This window comes from Canis aureus, chromosome 8 (genome assembly GCF_053574225.1).
Source record: "Canis aureus isolate CA01 chromosome 8, VMU_Caureus_v.1.0, whole genome shotgun sequence".
Taxonomy (NCBI): Eukaryota; Metazoa; Chordata; class Mammalia; order Carnivora; family Canidae; genus Canis; species Canis aureus.
The window spans coordinates 65,277,608-65,297,159 of record NC_135618.1 but is presented as its reverse complement, the minus strand read 5'-3'; the positions used below and the strand labels follow the sequence as shown (position 1 = coordinate 65,297,159).

The 19,552-nt window shown below is 60.0% G+C and overlaps 1 protein-coding gene across 7 annotated transcripts in view; it reads left to right on the top strand.

Moving 5' to 3' along the window:
- The window catches only part of TNRC18 (trinucleotide repeat containing 18), an 89,699-nt gene that overhangs the window by 19,704 nt on the left and 50,443 nt on the right, over positions 1 to 19,552 (top strand). For 4 of the 7 annotated variants that reach the window (XM_077907679.1, XM_077907678.1, XM_077907673.1 and 1 more), the window contains exons 2-9: positions 4,227 to 4,382; positions 6,564 to 6,689; positions 7,294 to 9,036; positions 15,660 to 15,762; positions 16,035 to 16,240; positions 16,677 to 16,823; positions 17,288 to 17,478; positions 18,700 to 19,129. In XM_077907679.1, the coding sequence (XP_077763805.1) occupies positions 4,262 to 4,382; positions 6,564 to 6,689; positions 7,294 to 9,036; positions 15,660 to 15,762; positions 16,035 to 16,240; positions 16,677 to 16,823; positions 17,288 to 17,478; positions 18,700 to 19,129 (3,067 nt within the window). In that variant the 5' untranslated portion in view covers positions 4,227 to 4,261. Of the gene's footprint in view, positions 1 to 2,430; positions 2,581 to 4,226; positions 4,383 to 6,563; positions 6,690 to 7,293; positions 9,037 to 15,659; positions 15,763 to 16,034; positions 16,241 to 16,676; positions 16,824 to 17,287; positions 17,479 to 18,699; positions 19,130 to 19,552 lie in introns of those variants that run through there. The other 3 variants (XM_077907676.1, XM_077907674.1, XM_077907677.1) reach the window with 3 other exon arrangements.

Below are 19,552 nucleotides of genomic sequence, written 5' to 3'. Positions count from 1 at the left end.
ATCCACGGCTCACTGCCGTGCCCTGGAGGTGCTTGTGAATGGCTGGCAGTGTGCGGGGCAGGAGGGCCCGGAGTGGTGGTGGGTCTCAGGTTGGGTGTGTGTGTGTGTGTGTGGAAAGGGGCACACGTGGGGAGCTAAGGCCTCGAGGGGTAGGGTGACCTTGCCCAGCTCCCTGCTGCTCATGCTCCCAGAGGGACCCTGAAGCCTGCCCCCAGGCACCGCAGGGGGCACGTCCTGTAGCTGGGCTTCTCTGCCTCCTTTCTTGCCCCTCGCAGGGGTGCCCTCGCCCCTCTCCCTGGGCACTGGGTACCAGAGAAGAAGACCTGTCCCTCCCTCCCTCCCTCCCTCCCTCCCTCCCTCCCTCCCTTCCTTCCTTCCTTCCTTCCTTCCTTCCTTCCTTCTTTCTCTCTCTTTAAGATTTTATTTATTCATGAGACACACAGAGAGGCAGAGACATGGGCAGAGAGAGAAGCAGGCTCCCTGCAGGGAGCCCGATATGGGACTTGCTCCCAGGACCTCGGGATCACGACCTGAGCCAAAGGGAGACGCTCAACTGTTGAGCCACCCAGGCGCCCCCCTCTCATTTGCTCTCAACCTCTCTCTCAAATAAATAGAAAGTAAAGCTTTAAAGAAACAATAATAATGAAATTTGGTTTCAAGGAAGGACAGGCAGGGGAAGCCGTCCCTCTCAGACCCTGGCCTTGGGCAGCTGCTCTGCTTCTCTCAGCCCCAGGGGCTGTCCCTGTAAACAGTGATTAAAAATGTTAGCCCAACATTGCCTGGCACTTCACCGAGGCATTTTACAAATCCCTGTTTTACTCTCTGATCCTCTTCACACAGCCTGGGGAAATTAAAAAAACTTGCCCAAAGTCACAGAACAAGTGGGCGTTGCAGCCAGGGTTTGTCTCTCTGCCATCCCTGGGGACCCCTCTGCTCGTCCCTTCTGATGGTGGAGGGACTGGCTTGCCAGAGGTCACATCCCTGCCCCCATTCCGGCTTCTGGCCAGGAGAAGCCTTCACAGACTGTGGCTAAATTAAGTCTAAATTAATTAAAATTTAATAAAATTAAAGATGTGCTTCCTTACCCGCCACACTTAAGTGCTCAGTAGCCACAAGTGGCCAGTGGCTACTGTAGTGTCAGCACAGATACAGAGCATGTGTCGGACACTGTTGGTCATGGGGCCAGTTACCTGGTCTGGCCTGAACGGTAAGCGGGGAGGCGGGAACACTCTGGTGTGGGTACCCTGGTGGCCCTCCTGTGAGCCCCCTCCCCCCATAGGGGTGGAGGGGTGGAGGGCCGATTGCTGGGCTCTGGGGTAGGCCCCAGCTCTGCTCTTGGTTCAATGTCCCCTGAGTTGAGATTGTTGGTTGTACTGAGGCCGGCAAAAAGATTCCATAAATGACGTGTGACAGTGATGAGGTTTAGGCACAGGTGATGCCAGGAGCCTGTCCATGTTGGCCATTATTCCCTAGGATGATGGTTGGTCTTGGTTTCACTGCGTGTCTAGGTCACCACGGAGGTTTGTTTCCCAGGCGTCCAGAGAGCACGTGGCACCTCTAGCCACCAGGGGGCAGCCTGGGACCAGTGTGGGGGCAGGCCTTGCTCTCAGCCCAGGGTGGGAGGGAGTGAGACCCCTCCTGCCTCCAGCTGTGCCGCAGGATTTCCAGCAAAGTCTAGGGAGAGCCCTGTGGGCTCTGGCTTGACTGTCACTGCCCCCTGGGGACCCAGGAGGCCATCACTGGGTCCCCAGGGGTGGGTGTGAGGAGCAGGGGTACATAGTTAGACTTTGACATGAGCACCAGATTGGTGGGGGTCGTGGATGGGGTTTAGAAAGCTGCCTGGAGAGTCTGGTGACCAGGTCTGGGGGTCAGCTGCCTGACCTCCACCCCAGGGACACCAGGCAGGATGGCCTGGGATGCTGTGTGGTATCCTCAGGGGTCAGGGGCTGCACCTACACTCTCTTCCAATCCTACGAAGTTGACACCAGGTCCTGGGCACCGGATGTGGCGGGACGTGAGGCTGACAGGGATCCGCATTAGCAAGCGTCATTGGTGGAGGCTTGGATGGAGTTGGGGGGAAGGCGCCCCTAAGGTGGAAATGGGCCGGGAGGGGGTCTTCAGGGAGATCCCCGGCGCTGGTCTGAGGTGGGGATGGCAGTGCCCGGTTTATAGAGTTGCGAACCTGCGGTCTAGGAGGGGCAACGGCACCGGCCAGACCCGGGGCAGGGAGTTGGGGCACCGTTGAGCCCGCGGCAGGCGGGAGCCGTTGGTGGCATCCGGGTACCGGCGCCCCCCCACCAGGCCTCGGGTGCTGCTGGGCGGGTTTCACAAGCCTGGGCCGGGGCAGGCCTGGGCCACCCGGCTTCCGTGCAGCCCGAGGCAGGAAGAGCTGGTGGCTGATGTAAGCCGTTGCGCAAACCTCGGGCTGCCGGCTTCCGGAGCCGTCTACCCGCCCGCCTGCCAAGGAGGAAGCCTTGGGCCTAGCGGGGCCCAGAGGCCCTGCCGCCCGGGCTTGGGCCACATGGGTGTACTGACCGGCCACCATGGCCCTGGGTCCCGAAGGCTTGGCACTGGAGTCTGGTGAGAGGGCTGGGTGAGGCCGGGCCGGAGCGTGGGGGGCTCCCTGGACGCGGGGTGCTGGCGATGGCACGTGTGGCCAGAAGGTGTCCTTCTGTCTGCTGCTGTCTCCACTCCGGAGGACCAAGGCGGAGGCACTGCCCCTTGCAGTCTGGGTTTCCCTTCGTGTACCCCAAAGGGACTAGGTGGACATTCTGGCATCCTGTGCCCCCCAGTGAGCGAACACCTGTCATACACAGACCCTGCATACAGGGCTGCTGGGGACCGAGAGGTTAGACGGGGCTCTGTGAGCTCCCTGTGGGCTGGGGCCCCCCGGAGTCACTTCTTTGGGTCATTGCAGATGGTACCTGCTTCACAGGGCTATGGAGATGTTAACCTGAGGGGGTACACGGAGATGCCCTGAGCTCGGCTGGCCAGAGCTGGCTCCTGCTGGGTGCTGGGTGCTCCTGCTGGGTGCTGGGTGCCCCGCCATGCTCAGCTCTGGGTGCGGGCCTCTGCCCCTCCTCCTGGGGGTGTCAGGGGAGGATTCGGAATCCCCACAGACTGCCTGGTGCTCGGTAGCTGCGACTGGACCCTGCCGCACGCTGTCTTGTTATTCTTGTTAAATACATGGTTCTTAAGGGAGGCATTAGAATTCCCATTTTGTGGATGGGCAAACTGAGGCCAGGGAGAAGCAGTCTCTTGCCCAAGTCTCACAGGCCTCCGTCTGGCCTGTGACCTGGCAGCCTGCTGGGATCTTCCCCTGAGGGTGGGGTGCCTGGATCTTGAGGGCCAGTGCGCAGGGTGGTGGCAGGGAGGGGGCGTCCCTCCTGGCGTGGGCCTGGCCGAATGGGGCGTGGCAGGGGTAGGTGCTTTCCACCTAGGCCCCCGGCACATTGTTTTTCCAAGCAGCAGCTCCACACCACACCCCCCTACCTGAGGGACCTTGGGTGGGAGGCCCATGGGTCTCATTCATCTCTTCACTGTTTCTCTCTCGCCTATTCGCTGTGTAGTCCTTGGATGTTTGCTGGGTGTGTATTTCGGGTTGTGGATTGTTGGCTGGGGGCAGGCATTTCCCACCCCCGCAGGCACTCCTCCCCCAGCATCCGGGGGAATCCTTACGCATTAAATGGGTGCATGGTTCCTCCCGCTGGCTGGGGACTCCTCGGAGCTCACCAGGGCTGCTGTGGGGTCCTCAGGGAGATCATTCTCTGACTTGAGGGATCCTTTCTGATCCAGGAGCTCAGAGGATGAGCAGGGGGTTAAGCCCTGAGCCCCTTACCCCCCACCTCCTTGCTCTGTGGCCCCAGGAGGTCCCTGGGTGTGCCTCAGCCTTCATCAGCAGGTTGGGGAACTGTCCCCACTGGGTCTGGGGATGGTAATGCCCTCCTGTAGAGTGCTGGGGGCCCTGGAGGTGAGGGTCTTTAATGGTGGTGGGCTTCCTTCTGGCTGCTCCTCTGGGGCTGTGCTTGCAAGATTTTCAAGCATTGGATGTGGTTGAGGTGACCAGGCTTGTCCTGAGCCCCGGGTCTGAGGTAGGGTGGAAAGGTTTCTTTGCTGTTCCTACAAGTGTCAGTTCCGAGAAGTGGGGGAGACATGGGGGTCTTGGGGCATTGGGCCGGGCATTGGGGGCCTGCTGGGTGCCTGACAGCCCCCCCTTCTCTCTGCAGGCGAGGCCTTCTTGGGCAGCTTTGTGGCCAGCGGGATGGGGCCCTCAGCCTCATCCCATGGGAGCCCCGTGCCCCTACCCTCTGACCTCTCCTTCCGCTCCCCTACCCCCAGCAACCTGCCTATGGTGCAGCTGTGGGCTGCTCATGCCCATGAAGGTAAGGAGTGTGCCAGGTGGGTGGGGCTGAGGGCTGTGGGCCACTGTCCTGGCACCTCTCCATCCTGCCCACTCCCTTTCACCTCTAGTCATCTCTCCTGCGGTGGCTGGGGGTGGGTGGCAAGCCCTGATCATCCAGCTTCCCTGCTGTTTTTCAAACACTCAGTACTTCCTCTGGTCACTGCCACAGGGCCTTTGCACAAGTGTTCCTCTGTTACAGCCCCTCACCCACTGTTCATCCTTTAGGGCTCAGCTGACCACCCCACCCCCTGCGGGCTCCCTGTTACTTGTGAGGACAGATATTTTCTTACCAGAGTGAGCTCTGGGGGCAGGGCCTTGGTTCTGCTCACTGTTGTCTCCCTGGAGGCACTCGATAATCACTGTTGGAGCAATGGGGCCAGGGCCATTGGGCTCTCCTGCTGCAATTCTTCAGTGGTGCTTCTAAATGTGGGCTTCTGGGAGCCTGGCTTCCTGCTGGCCCTGAGCAAATGCTGGACCTCCTGAGCCTCACTCTGTCAGTAAAGGGATGGGCCTGGGGGACCCTGAGCTCCTTCCCTGCCTCTGGCGGATTTTGGATGCTGGGTCCTGGGAGCACCCACTGCAGGCTAAGGGCTTTCTTGGGCTTTTCACAGTGCATGGTCTCCCCACTTCCTCCTCTGTGCCAGTGTCATCAAGCACCTGCTATCCTGTGTACCCTCCCCATAGTGGGGGTGGTCCTGCCTCTCTAGGCCTGGGATGGTGGGCAGTCCTTTGGAGTTGGGGTCCCATTTGAGCCTTCTACTTTAGCCAGCTGGGGGGGGTATGGAGAAGCCCGAAGAGCAGAAGCTGCCTGGTGTCTGTGTGCCACCGGCTTGTTCCTCTACCCTTTCCTACTCCTTTTTCTCTCGCGTTACAAATGCTAGTAACATGGTAAGGGTTACACACACGGAGGGTGCTGACTTGTGTACCACGCGCTGCACAGTTGAACTCATTTTATCCGCACGACCAGCTGTGAGATAGGACGGCTAGGTCTCTTTTATGGACGGGAAAGCACAGGGATCCCAATCCCATACGATGCTTCAAGGGCTGAAAGAGATCATGTGCTTCAGGTGGTCTTGATTTTTCTGTGATTGTCGTTAATGCCATTATCAGGCAGCGCTGTGGGGGAAGCACGGGTCCAGTGTGTCTAGGAATAGGTCCTGGACCTCTGGCCTCAGAGGGAGCGACTAGGGGCACGTGGGACCTGAGTCTCAGGGATTTCCCATGGGCCTGCGGTCCTGTAGGATCTCCAACCCAGGTCGAGCATCAGGACCTTCCCCCAGTGCCCAGCACCTGCTTGCCAGTCTGCCTGGCTTTCTGGGCCTTGCTGAGCAGCTCTTGGGGCTCCATCCCCTGTGTATCCTCTTAGGAGTCTCATTTTTTCTCTGTGGCTACCCTTTCTTGTCTTCTCTGTCCCTCAAAGCCCTGATTTGGGGCAGCACTGGTGGGGAGAGACTGGGAGGATCCTCACCAGGAGGAAGTCTTTCCTGGCCTGGGAGCCCTGACAGCTGGAGATGCTGGGTGGGCTGATATTCAGAGCAGGTGAGTGACCTGCTCAGGGTCACACAGCAGAGAGGGGACATAAGTCAGTAAACCACTCAACTGGGTCTGTGTTGGGCTGAGGTTAGCAGTCCCAGTGACCTCCATTCAAAGTCAGGCTCTGGTGCTGTGTGACTTTGGGCCAGTAGTCTGCCTGAGTCTCTGTTTCCTCATAAAGTATGGATGTTAAAAGCATCTGCCTTGCTGAGTTTTGTTTTGTTGAAGTTTAAATGAGAATAACAAAGGCAAAGCAGTTGGCAGTGTTTGGCCTGCGGTTAGAGCTATCATCATTGTCATCATCACTGTCCCCTGCCTAGCTGGATCCATTCTGATCCTCTTCCTGGGGGATTTGAGTGCCTTGAACCCCTGGGGGCTTCCTGGGCTGGCCTGGAGGGAGACGGGAGGGTCAGGAGGGGGGTCAAGCCTGCCCTGGGGAGTTGGCCCTGAATCTCAGGGCTCCCAGGCGGGGGGTGGGGGGTGGGAGGGGTGGGGGGGTGGGAGGGGTGGGGGGGTGGGGGCTGACAGCTAAAATATTTTATTTTCAAAAAATAGAGAGGGATTGGAGGAAGTTCCTCCTGGGAGTCCATGCGGTGGGACAGTCCGGTTTTTCTCTTCTCTCTTACAGGCTTCTCCCATCTGCCCAGCGGGCTGTACCCATCCTACCTCCACCTGAACCACCTGGAGCCCCCCAGCAGCGGGAGCCCCCTCCTCAGCCAGCTGGGCCAGCCCAGCATTTTCGATGCCCAGAAAGGTATTATGAGGGGGCAGGAGGCCGGAGACTAGGCTTGGGGGGGGTGCTTCGGAGAGACTTCTCTGGGCCCCTCACTGCTACCCAGTATTTCAGGCAGCACCTAGCTGTTTTCCATGCCCCACACCCCCTCCACCCTTCTGTGCCTTCTAGTTGTACTGTGGTCGCCTGACCTTCTTAGGCCCTTAAAACAACCCTGGACTCCACCCCCTTCACAGATGAGGAAACTTAGACGGCCAAGGCGAGAGTGTGAACTCCTTACCCTCCGTTTGCAGAGCCTGCCCTCCTTTATTTTTTTTCCCCCAAGATTTTATTTATTCATGAGAGACACAGAGAGAGAGAGAGAGAGAGAGAGAGGCAGAGGAGACACAGGCAGAGGGAGAAGCAGGCTCTATGCAGGGAGCCTGTCGTGGGACTCCATCCTCGGTCTGCAGGATCAGGCCTTGGGCCGAAGACGGCGCTAAACCGCTGAGCCACCCGGGCTGCCCCTGCTCTCCTCCTTAATCCCGGTGTTGGGGGGGGCAGGGGCGCCTCAGGGACCCCGCCTCTGGGTGGCCGGGTGGAGGGGCACTCGCTCAGCCCCGCGCTCTCGCTCTCTCCTCCGCAGATGGCTTCTACCTGCCCGCCCCGGGGGCCCCGGGCTCCCTGCACTCTCACGCGCCCTCCTCCAGGACCCCGGGCGGCCACTCGTCCAGCGCCCCGGCCAAAGGCTCTTCGCGGGAAGGTCCAGCCAAGGAGCGGGCGGGCCGCGGCGGGGAGCCGCCCCCGCTGTTCGGCAAGAAGGACCCGAGGGCCCGGGAGGAGGCTGCGGGGCCGCGCGGCGTGGTGGACCTGACCCAGGAGGCGCGCGCCGAGGGCCGCCAGGACCGCGGGCCGCCGCGCCTCGCCGAGCGCCTGTCCCCCTTCCTGGCCGAGCTGGGGCCGCCGCGCGCGCCGGGCCCCGCAGCCGCCGAGTGCAAGGGCAAGAACCCGCCGCCGCCGCCGCCGCCGCCCCCGCCCCCGCCCCCGGCGCTGAGCCTCTGCAACGGCGCGGGCGACGCGGGGCTCCCCGCGCTGGTGGCCAAGGAGGCGGCGCGCCAGGACGAGAGCGCGCGGCTGCGGCGCGCGGAGGCCCTGCTGCCCGGGCCGTGCCCCTGCCCCTCGCCGCTGCCGCCGCCGCCCAAGGGCCCGCCCGCGCCCCCCGCCGCCCCGGCCGGGGCCTTCGCCGCGCCACAGCCCGCGCCCGCCGGCGTCTACACTATCTTCCCCGCCGCGGCGGCAGCGGCGGCGGCGGCGGCGGCGGCGCGCGAGCCCGGCCGCGAGCACCGCGTGGTGGCGCCCACCTTCGTGCCTTCCGTGGAGGCCTTCGACGAGCGCCCGGGGCCCATCCAGATCGCGTCGCAGGCGCGCGACGCCCGGGCCCGGGAGCGCGAGGTGGGCAGGCCCGGCGTCCTGCAGGCCCCGCCCGGGTCCCCGCGGCCGCCGCCCGACCGGCCCGAGGCGCTGCGCGAGAAGAACTCGGTCATCCGCTCGCTCAAGCGGCCGCCGCCCGCCGAGGCCCCGCCGGCGCGGGCCGCGCGCGCCTCCCCGGACGCCCGGGCCTACCTCCCGCCCAAGGAGCTGCTCAAGCCCGAGGCCGAGCCGCGGGCCTGCGAGCGAGCGCCCCGCGGGCCCGCCGCCGCCGCCCCCCAGCAGGCCGCCAAGCTCTTCGGCCTGGAGCCCGCGCGGCCGCCCCCGCCCGCCGGCCCTGAGCCCAAGTGGAAGCCTTTCGAGCTGGGCAACTTCGCCACCACGCAGATGGCCGTGCTGGCCGCGCAGCACCACCACGCCAGCCGCGCCGAGGAGGAGGCGGCCGCCTCCAAGAAGGCCTACCTGGACCCCGGGGGCGCGCTGCCCCGCGCCACGGCCGCCTGTGCCCGGCCCGGCTCCGACGTGCACGCCCCGGCGCACGGGCCCGGGGAGGCCTCGGCCATGCAGAGCCTCATCAAGTACAGCGGCAGTTTCGCCCGCGAGGCCGTGGCTGTGCGCCCCGGTGGCTGCGGCAAGAAGAGCCCTTTCGGAGGCCTGGGCACCATGAAACCCGAGCCGGCCCCCACGGCGGCGGGCGCCCCGCGCGCCCAGGCCCGCCTGCCGCACCCCGGGGGCCCCGCGGCGGGCGGAGGCCGGCAGCTGAAGCGGGACCCCGAGAGGCCCGAGAGTGCCAAGGCGTTCGGGCGCGAGAGCTCGGGTGCCCAGGGAGAGGCAGAGGTGCGACACCCGCCCGTGGGCATTGCGGTGGCCGTGGCCCGGCAGAAGGACAGTGGTGGCAGCGGACGGCTGGGGCCTGGACTGGCTGACCAGGAGCGTTCCCTGTCCCTGAGCAATGTCAAAGGTGGGTCTTGGGTCCCAGCTCTGGCCTTCCCCACTCTCCGCCCTCGGCCCCCTAAATCCTGTCCACCTTTGCTTTCCATTTCCACCCGCCTCAGCCTCTCTGCACCCCCTTCTCCCTGCCTTCCTGCTACCACTGGTCCTTTATCCACTTGGGGGGAGGGTGCTTTTTCCATTATGCACAGAGAAAAACATGTAAAATGCAGAGAAGGAGTAAGAAGGAAAGGGATCATTCTATTTTCTCAACTCTCTGACCGCTCCCAGATCTTTCCCTGGATTCTTTTTCCTCTTCAGTGTGCTTGTACCTGCAGGGCTCCTAGAGCACACCTGATGCTGGTGCCTGTGTTCTTCCCCATTACGGTGTGGGTTTTCTCTTCTCTTGTCGTGAAATCTTCGTATAATTTTTTTAACGGCCTCTACTATTCTGTCTAGAGCACACACCGTAGTAAAGCTAACTATTCCTCTCATGGGCATTTTTGTTTTCCCTTCTCTGGTGTTTTTGTGTTTAGGAAGTTGCATTGAATATTTTTGTGCATCGCACCTTCCTGATATTTTGAGTCATTTTCTAAGAATAGGTTCTTAGGAACAGGCTAGCTGTACCGTTTCAGTTCCAAGTCTTTGAGGGAGTAACAGCCGTACGTAGTTCATTGTCCCCTATACCTAGTGTGGGATCTGGCGTGTAGTAGGTGTTTGATAAATGAGGGAGTGAGTGATGGAGTGTGATGGATGGAAACTGGGTCCCAGTGTTCTCATGGATCTTGATGTTGTACTTTGGGGCCTAAAAAATACTGTTGATAATTTTGGTGGAGAAGAATAGTGTGTTTCTTTCAATTAGTGGTGAAGTTGAGTATTTTTCTAGAACTTAGCCGATTGTATGTCTTTTTGTCCCTTGCATTTTGCTGGAGTGGTATTTTTGAGGGAGGATATTTGTGGCATTTTTGTTGGGACTGTGGACTTGGTCAGCCCATTGTCAAGCCAAGGACCCTTCTTACAGGTTGGACACTAGGCTGTTTAGTGTGTTGTGCTGTGGGGTTGGGAGATTGGGATAAGGGCCCAGGGAGGCTGTGTCCACTGGTCCTTGCTCTTGGGACTTTGCAACAGCCAGCCTGGGTTTCTTCCCTATGCCTCTGTCTCTAGTGTCTAGCCAGCATCCCATACTCAGCCTGTTGCAAGCTTAGGCTTCACCAACATCCTGGGCACCTGTCTGTAGCACCCAGATGGCCCCCTTCCTTGTACCTCCCAAACTTTACTCCTGTTGGCTGTGGAGGCATCTTGGGTGAATGTCATCCCTTTCTTGGTCTGGCCTCCCTGTGCCCACCTGCACTGACTTCTGTGCTTCATTATTGGTCCATGGTCAGTGGCCCCTGTCCTGTTCCAGGTGTCTCCTAGACCTGCTGTTTTAGCCCTGCTCTCCTGGATGAGCGCAGTAAGGCATAGGGCCGTGTTGCGGTTCCTAGTGGTCTTTGCCCCACCCATTTGCATGCACGTAGCTGCAAAGGATCTTCTTCTGGCCTAGAGTGAGTGACACCTCATGGATGTTTTTGAATGACTGAGCCCATGTTTCTGTGTGGAGCTTCTCCTCGTCCCCTCCTCCCTGAGCCAGGGAAGCCTGTCCTCTGACTCAGGGGGACTGGCCCAAGGCACTGTCTCATTCCGGAATTGAAGGAGGGGGGGTGGTGACAGCTCTTGGCTTAGAGGTGGCTGGCTCTGTGGTAGACAAGCCTTCCTGCTAGGAGAGAGGTTTGTATTCAGGGTCCCCTCTGGGAGGCCAGAGATCTCTTTGGGTCCTTTCCCTGGAGGAATGCTTTGGTGACATGGTGTTTCACCACTGTTAGGGGCTCACAGTTCCCTGAGTACCTGCCTATGTCTGAGGGACATGTGTCTATGGGGTCCTGTGAGAGAGAGAGAGAACGTGTGCTTGAGTATGTGTGAGAGAAAAATGTATGTATGAGAGAAGACACATGAGAGAGTGCATGTGAACCCGTGTGAGAGATGATGTGACTGTGTGATTGTAAGACTGAGAGCACGTGTGTGACAGGATGTGTGACACCGATAGAGTGTGTGACTGTGAGTGTGTAAATATCTGAGAGTGTGTGACTTTGTGACTGCATGAGATGATGTATGAGATAAGGTGTGTGACTGAGTGTGAGAATGTGTGTGATGCTGTGCACGACAGGATGTGTGACTATGAGAGAATGTGTGTGACTGACAGTATGAGTGTGTGAGAGCATTGTGGGTGTGAGACAGAGGGTGTGTGTGAGAATGTGTGTGTGAGCATGACAACGTGTAACTGACAGTGTGTGATTGACAATGACAGCATGTGACTGTATGAATATGAAAATGTGTGTGACAGTGTATGTGACTGACAGTGTGTAAATGAGTGTGTGACTGTGTGTGTGAGAGAATGAATGTGACGGAGACAGTGACTGACAGTGTATGACATTATGAGTGTGAGTGACAATGTGTGTGACTGTCAGTGACAGTGTGTGAATGTGTGTGTGACTGTGAGAATGAGTGTGACACCGCGACAGTGACTGTGATGGTGTGTATGACACCGTGAGTGTGTGAATGACTGTGTGTGCGACTGTGTTAGAGTGTGTGAATGTGTGTGTGACTGTGAGAGAATGTGACACTGTGACAGTGACTGTGTGACAGTGTGTGACAGTACGAGTGCATGAAGTGTGTGTGACTGAGAGTGACTGCGTGTGTGTGACCATGTATGTGTGTGACAGAATGTGGGGATGGAGGGAGGAGCTGACGGGTGTGGGATGAGCCTGAAGCAGGCCTCCTCCTCCACTGCCAGCCGTTGAAAAGGAGGCAGCCGGCTTCTCCACACAGCTCCCGTAAGAAGTGGTGGGTTTTCCCCATGTCGGGCACCTGGGGGAGGGCAGGAGCTGGGGGCACCCCTGGCCGAGTGGGTCGTCAGCCTGGGTCTCCCAATCTCTTTACATCTCCCCTGTCTCCTTGAAGTTTTGGAGCCTTCTGCTCATCAGTGGGTTCAGATCCAGTCTCTTCCTCTTCAGCTACGTGACCTTGAACAGAAGGGCCGAGTCTCCTGGGGCCTTGGTGTCCACATTGCCGATGTGGCCACCGGGCACAGAGTAGGTGCCTCAGAAACAGGCCTGCCTTTTCTTTTCTTTTTTTTAAAGATTTTATTTATTTATTCATGAGAGGGGGCGGGGGCAGAGACACAGGCAGAGGGAGAAGCAGGCTCCATGCAGGGAGCCCGCCGTGGGATTCGATCCCGGGTCTCCAAGATCACGCCCTGGGCCAAAGGCAGGCGCCAAACCGCTGCGCCACCCAGGGATCCCCAGGCCTGCGTTTTCTTTGCTCGCATTCAGCCTGATGGGGTCTGAGAGCCTCCGGCCGTGCCCGCGAATCCTCCGTCTTTCTGGAGAAAGAAAGGCCCCCGGGGTCCCATGCAAGGCCTGGAGATGGACTGCGAACAGGCATGACCTATGGCTGGGGGGTGTGCCTGTGTCACTCCCGGCACAGCTGGAGTCTCGGGGGTGTAAGCAGCGAGGATGCTTGTCAGTCAGTGGTGTGACCTGGGCAGGCTTCTTTGCCTTCCTGTGCCTCAGTTTCCTAGTCTTGAGTGGGAGAGGGCTGGGACCCACCTCCTGGGTTGATGACCCCTAAGTGAGTGAATGCATGGTGAAGATCTAGAGTCCTGCCGGGTACAGAAGGGCTGGGGTGAGGTCTTGTGTCACTGGGACCTGCCCCACATCCCTGCCTTGTGGATGATCCTGCAAGTCAGCATGGGAAGGTGAAGGGCTTTCTGGTTTACTTTTTCTCCAGCTTCCCCTCCTACCTTGAACAAAATTTAAACCACATTCCTTTCCACAGCCTACAAGGCCCTATAGTCTGTACCCACCTATTTTGTGGTCTCCTCTCTTGTACATCTGTTCCTTATTTTTCTCTCTAGCCACCACGGTCTCCTTGATGTTCTTTGGCACATTTCTGCCCCAGGGCCTTTGCACTTGCTATTCCTACTGCATAGCTCATTCTTCCTGTAGATATCCACACAGCCCATTCCTTCCTCCCTTCCTCCCTTCCTACCTTCCTTCCTTCCTTCCTTCTTTCCTTCTTTCCTTCTTTCCTTCCGCCTTCACTCCCTCCCTCCCACCCATCCACCCACCCATCCATGTTTATTGAGGAGCTTTTCCTATGTCAAGTGTTGTACAGGGAAGTCCCACAGCCAGGTGTGGGACTCCTTGAATCAGAGCAGTCCATATTCTCATGGAGGAGACAGATGGTGAACAACCAGCAAGCAGAATAGTAGCATGTTGTGGTCAGTGTGGTCAATGCTGGGAGGGAGATAAATAAGGGAGCTTGATGGAGGTCAGGGAGGGATTCCTGGAAGAGGTGGCGTTTAAGCTAAGCTCTGACAGGAGAGGCTGAGTAGTCTAGGGGAAGGGAACAACATGTGGGGAAGGCAGAGGGAACAACATGTGTGGCCCAGAGTGTGACTGGAGTGTGGAGAACCATGGTCACAGGGATGTGGTTCTGTGGGGCTAGTGTTCTGTGGGAGGGACAGGTGTGAACAGGGGTTAGAGGAGACAGGCTGCGCAGAAGGATGAGGGTAGGGCTGGAGTCCAGCCAAGCCTGGGGTGAGGTCATGGGGGGCATGTTGTATTTCTTCAGAGACCAATCAAATTTGGAGGGAGCCATCTGGGGCCCTGACTTGAGTGACCTTGGGGTTGGTGGGTGCTCCCAGATGGGTGGGACTGTGAACGAGTTTGTGGTGGGAGGTGGGACCTGGGATGGGAAGCCACTGACACTTCATGGTGTGATGGCCCCAGAGCCGTGGAGGGGCATCAGGCCAGAGGACAGGGGACTTGGAGCCAGGCTACTTTCTAGGCACTTGTCCCTTTTGGGGACTCCAGGAGTCGGTGCCAAAACTTGTCCCTGAATCCAGGGGGCCCTGGGGGGCAGGAGATGGCTTTGGGAGGCCATTTCCCGGGAGGAGGAAGCTGGGGCACACAGGCTCTGATTTCCCAGCCCAGTCGCAGGACTCCGGGTGGCCCTCCACACCTGGCCCTGCCGGAAGCCCGGGCTGTCCTTCTGCACCTTGCTACCCTGGGGGATTCTAGGGCCCCTTCTGGTCCTTTCTGATTGGTCTCTGAAGGGGGCTCAGGGTCCCCTTGGGTACCGGAACCACATTGATACTGGCTGGTGTACTGGTCTTGTCCCAGGCTGGCTGTGGCCTTGCTCTCCCCCTGGGGACCTCTCCCCTGCCCGCCATGGGCCGGGAGAGGTTGCAGCGACTTGGGCTGGCATTGGCATGCGTGAAGTGTGCTCGGTGCCTTTGCCGACCGCAGCCGGCATGAATGATTTAGCGGGCGGCCAGGGATGTACCTCGGCGTCCCACAGGGGCTGAGTTGTGAAGACATGTGCTCCCTTGCCTGCCTTTGCTGCTGCCTGGCTGCTGGATGCCCAGTTGTTGGTTCCCCTGTTGTCTGGGCCCACCTCTGGAACTCCCGGGCCATCCTTCCGGGTGGTCGCGCTGTCCCAGTCTGTCCAGCTGCCTCTAGGATGTGCCCTCTCCCCAGTGCTAGGCTGCTGACTGTCCTCCTCTGCACTTGGTCTCTGGGCATGTGGGCTTGTGTTGCCGCTGTGCTCTCTCTGGCTTCCTGCTCTTCGTCTTGGGGCCCGCAGGCTCCTGCCTTCCTGGGAGAAGCCCCCGCACCCCAGAGCCTCTCCTGAGAGCTCTATTCTTTGCTAAGTCCTGGTTTTGGGGATGCAGAGGGGAGAAATGAAGGGGAGATGGCCAGTGGCAGTATTCCAAGTGGAGTCCTTGCCCATGAGGGGTGTGAGTGTGGGGGCCACTGCCAGACCCCTTGTTTCCCCTCAGCTCCCTGAGCGTGTCTCCCAGTGTTGGTGGGTCCCTCAAGATGCAGGTGGATGGACACCAGTCCTGGTGGGTTCTCTCGAGAAAAGTCTCAGGTGCTTTCTGCATGCCAGTGCCTGTTGCCTCCTGTGCCCCAGCCTGCCTTGGGTCTGCCATGGGTGTACCAAGTTCCTGGCTCGTGTAGAACACACCAAGGAAGAGGGGCCAGGGCAGGAGCTGGAGGAAGGTGGCAGGGTGGGAAGGGACAGACCAGATGGCAGGTGCCCTCCATGGGCTCCGCCCCCCCCGCGAGTTAACTGGTTGTGTGCCAGGCTGGTCTTGGGGACCCACCTTCTCTGTTCTGAGGGACCCCTGGGGGCCGGGCAGCTCATGGGAGGTACATGGCTGGTGCTTTATGCTGGGTACTCGGGCAGGGACAGGCGAGCCCTGGGGGCTGCTCCCACATTTTCCACTCACCCCCACGTGGATCATGTTCTCTGGTTTTACTTTCCTGTCTTGGTTTTACAAAGATCAGCCGCATGTCTGCAGTAGCCACAACCATGATGGGACCTCCGTGGGGCTCAAGTGTGGTGACTGACTCCTGGGACCTGGGTCTGGCTGTGCTGCTTTTTTGGGGTTGAGATTGGGATCTGTCTTACCTACCATGGCAGCTCCCCGTGTGAGCTACAGAGCAGCATCTGTGGAACATGGAGGGGCCTGGAGCCAGAGGCCTGGCTGGGAGGGAGGGCTCACCTGGGCCCTGGGCTGGGGACTCAAGGCCTGCCCGCCCCCCTCAGGGCATGGCCGGACGGATGGTGACTGTGGGGACGAAAGGACCAGGCATCGGGAGGAGCGGCTGCTGGGGGCACGGCTGGACCGAGACCAAGAGAAGCTGCTCAGGTGAGGGCTTGGGACCAGGGTGGATGACCCTCCATGGGTGTGGCCTCTTGTCCTGAGAGTGGGAGCTGCCTGGACCATGACCCTGATCCTAGGCCAGATGGCCCCACAGCCCCTCTCCAATGAGTGTTGGGGGAGGCCTTGGGGGCCCTTCTTGAACCAGAGCTGGTTACTCTTTATGCTGGGTGTCCACTGGGTGTTCAGGGTGATACCCCTTCTCTCCCACATCCCCTAAGCCAAACAGGCTGTTGGCAATGTCTCTGTTTCCCCTCCAGAGAAAGTAAGGAGTTGGCCGACCTGGCCCGCTTGCACCCCACCAGCTGTGCTGCTAATGGCCTAAACCCCAACCTCATGGTGACTGGTGGCCCATCGCTGGCAGGCTCGGGGCGTTGGTCTGCTGACCCCACAGCCCACCTGGCCACTCACCCCTGGCTGCCTCGGTCGGGTAGCACGTCCATGTGGCTTGCCGGACACCCCTATGGTAAGTGTGGGGTGGGTGATGTCCCCTTTCTCTGGTGGTTGAGGACAGAGTGGGCCCAATGCATTTCTTGCCTGGAGCATAGGACTGGTGGCTGGGCTGTGAGTGGAGGTGAGTTGCTTGCGGGACCCATGCCCAGAGCTGGCTCCTGTCTTCCTTTGGCTAGGGCCCGGGCCTCACTTCCTCTCCCCACACTTCGGTCTCTTCATGTGTCTGAGGAGGGTAGTTACTATGACACAGGCCTTGTGGGGCTCCCTCTGCTGAGCCCATTTGGAAGTGGTGCCCAGGGGTGGGTGGCTGTGGACATGCTTTGTAGCCTGTCACACCTCAGCTTCCTGCACAGAGGCTCCAGGAGGGTGGGGATCTGGGGAGTGGGCAGAAAGGGGGTTGGCCTGGGTCCCTGGCCCCTGGCATTGACTCTGGCCTGGGTCTGTCCAAGGCTTGGGCCCACCACCTCTGCACCAAGGCATGGCACCTGCCTTCCCGCCTGGCCTGGGGGGCTCCCTGCCCTCGGCCTACCAGTTCGTCAGGGACCCCCAGTCGGGCCAGCTGGTGGTCATTCCCAGCGATCACCTTCCTCACTTTGGTAAGTGGCAGCCTTTTGGTGGGGGTCAGTGGCCGTGGTAGCTTCACCTGGAGAGACTGACCCAGATGCCAAGGGCCTTCTTGGGGAGGTGTCCGCCCAGAATAATGGGGTAGGAGGCAGAGCGGGGCTTCAAGGTTTCCCTGTGTCATAAAGCTATAGGGATTCTTGTTTTGATAAGCTTCTACCCAGAACCAAAGCAGGCTTTCCTTCCTGGGGCCTAGACTCCCCCACCCTTGCCGCCCTGGTGCCTCCCATCCCTCAGGAGTCCACTTGGCAGACCACTGGGTGTGGTGGGAGGAAGGGCTTGGTGTGAGGGCCTGGGACATCCCACCTGGAGTGTGGATGGGGCCCTGGTCCCCTGGGCTGGTGAGGTGGGTGCAGAGGGAGGCCCCGCCCTGCCCCGCAGGGGGGCCGATGGGGGCACTGGGCGGCGGGTGCAGCCTCACTGTGCATCCTGCCCCTAGCGGAGCTGATGGAGCGGGCCGCGGCACCCCCACTCTGGGCTGCCCTGTACCCGCCGGGCCGCGGCCCCCTGCACCACGCCCAGCAGCTGCAGCTCTTCTCCCAGCAGCGCTTTCTGCGGCAGCAGGAACTCCTGTACCTGCAGCAGCAGGCAGCCCAGGCCCTGGAGCTGCAGAGGAGCGCCCAGCTCGTGGTGAGTTGGGGAGGGGGCAGCCACAGGAGGACCTGCTGCAGCGCCATCTGTGGTGGAGAGGCAGGCAGGTCCACAGGCCGAAACTCAACAGTTAGGGACTGGGATGGAGAGAAGGTGGCAGGGGCTGGTGGTCAGGGAGGGCCACCCAGAGGAGAGAGCGTCTGTCCCATAGACCCGAAGGAGTTGACTTTGGACAAGCCCTCAGGCAGAGGGAACAACGTGAACAAGGCCCTGAGGTGGTCGGAAGCTGGCAGGGGCAGGGTGTGGGGAGCAATGGGGAAACCGAGGCAGGAGAGGCAGCTGGTTGGACTGGGAAGTTGCACTGGGCACTGAAGAGATGCCAGGGGCTGCTGCGGTTTCCTGAGCCCAGGCTGATCTCCCTGAGCAGCCCAGCTGGGCTGCCTGCTGTCCTTTGTGCAGTAGCCACTCCAGAGGAGGCCGCCGAGGTGGCACAGGCAGCAGACAGGGTAGTAGACGGCCCCGGGCTGGAACTTTAGCTCTGGCATATCTGGCTCTGTGCCCTTGGGCAAATGACTTCATGTCTCTGGGCTTCAGGTTTCCTCCTTTGGAAAGTGGAGATGCTGGTAATCCTGTGTCATCAGGATTGTTCAGTGAGATTTAATAATCAGGAGAGTGGCTGTTGCCCTGAGCATTCTTCCCAGTGTGTTTTATGTGCTGACTGCTTGGCCCTCTGCCCCCACCCCCACAAGCATTGGCTATCCTCAAGCAGCCCCTTCCATTTCCTCAAAAGATGTCAAATATAGGGAGAGACCCCCCCCCCCAACACAGGCATTTTGAGATCCAAAGGTGCTAAGGCAGGAGAGCACTCGGTAGTGAGTTCTCTGTGAAGGTAGCTATTTTAATGCCATAAAAGTGCAGGGAGAGGGGTGGCTCCTTCATCAGCAGGAATCTCATGTCTCTGCCCTGTCCCCCTTGTTCTTACTGTGAGGCTCCCAGCAGGGCCAGGATCTGGACTGGAGGCCCCCCCCACCCAAGCCCTGGAGGATGGAGCCTTTAGATCCACCAAGGCCCCTGGCCCCATCTGGGGTTCCACAAGGAACGCTGTGCTTGTTACACGCAAGCCATGACGGAATGTCTGTAGCCAACTGGGAGGGTGGGCAGCCTGCACCCCGGACCCTGCTCGAGGGGACCCCAGGGACAGAACAGGTGCTGGGTGATGGCTCCTGCTGTGCTGACCCTGCCTGCCGGGCCCCTCCCCAGCAGGAGCGGCTGAAGGCCCAGGAGCATCGGGTGGAGATGGAGGAGAAGGTGAGCAAGCGGAGCCTGCAGGCCGCAAGCAAGGCTGGCCTGGCTGCTGCGGGCCCTGGGCTGCTGCCTCGGAAGCCCCCTGGCCTGGCTGCTGGCCCCACGGGCACCTATGGCAAAGCCGTGAGCCCACCACCATCTCCCCGTGCTTCTCCTGTGGCTGCTCTGAAGGCCAAGGTCATCCAGAAGCTGGAGGATGTGTCCAAGGCGCCCACCTATGCCTACCCTGCCACGCCCAGCTCCCACCCCAGCAGCCCGCCACCTGCCTCCCCACCGCCCACTCCTGGCATCACCCGCAAGGAGGAGGCTCCTGAGAACGTCGTGGAGAAGAAGGACTTGGAGCTGGAGAAAGAAGCCCCCAGCCCCTTCCAGGCCTTGTTCTCGGGTAGGAGTGTGATTCAGACCCCTGCAGGCTGCATGCTCTGGCTCACTGACCAACCCCTGCTGGCTCACTTACCATCCATTTGTCCAGCTTTTTCCTCCTTCCCTCCTCTGTCTCTGCTGGGTACCTGCCCTGCACCTGCCCTGCATCAGGCCTGCCACTCAGCTCTGAAGTGAATGCATGAGTGTGTGGGTCAGAGATGTCTCTCCTCCCAGCCCCACCTCAGGAGCAAAGTCAAGGAAATGGGCATTCCATTGGAACTTCTGTAGGGGGCGCCTAGGTGGCTCAGTCCATTGAATGTCTGACTCCCGATCTCAGCTTGAGATCTCAGGGTCAGGAGTTCAAGCCCCACGTTGGGCTCCATGTTAGGTGTGGAAGCTACTTAAAGAAAAAAAACAAAACAAAACAAAACAACAACAAAAACAA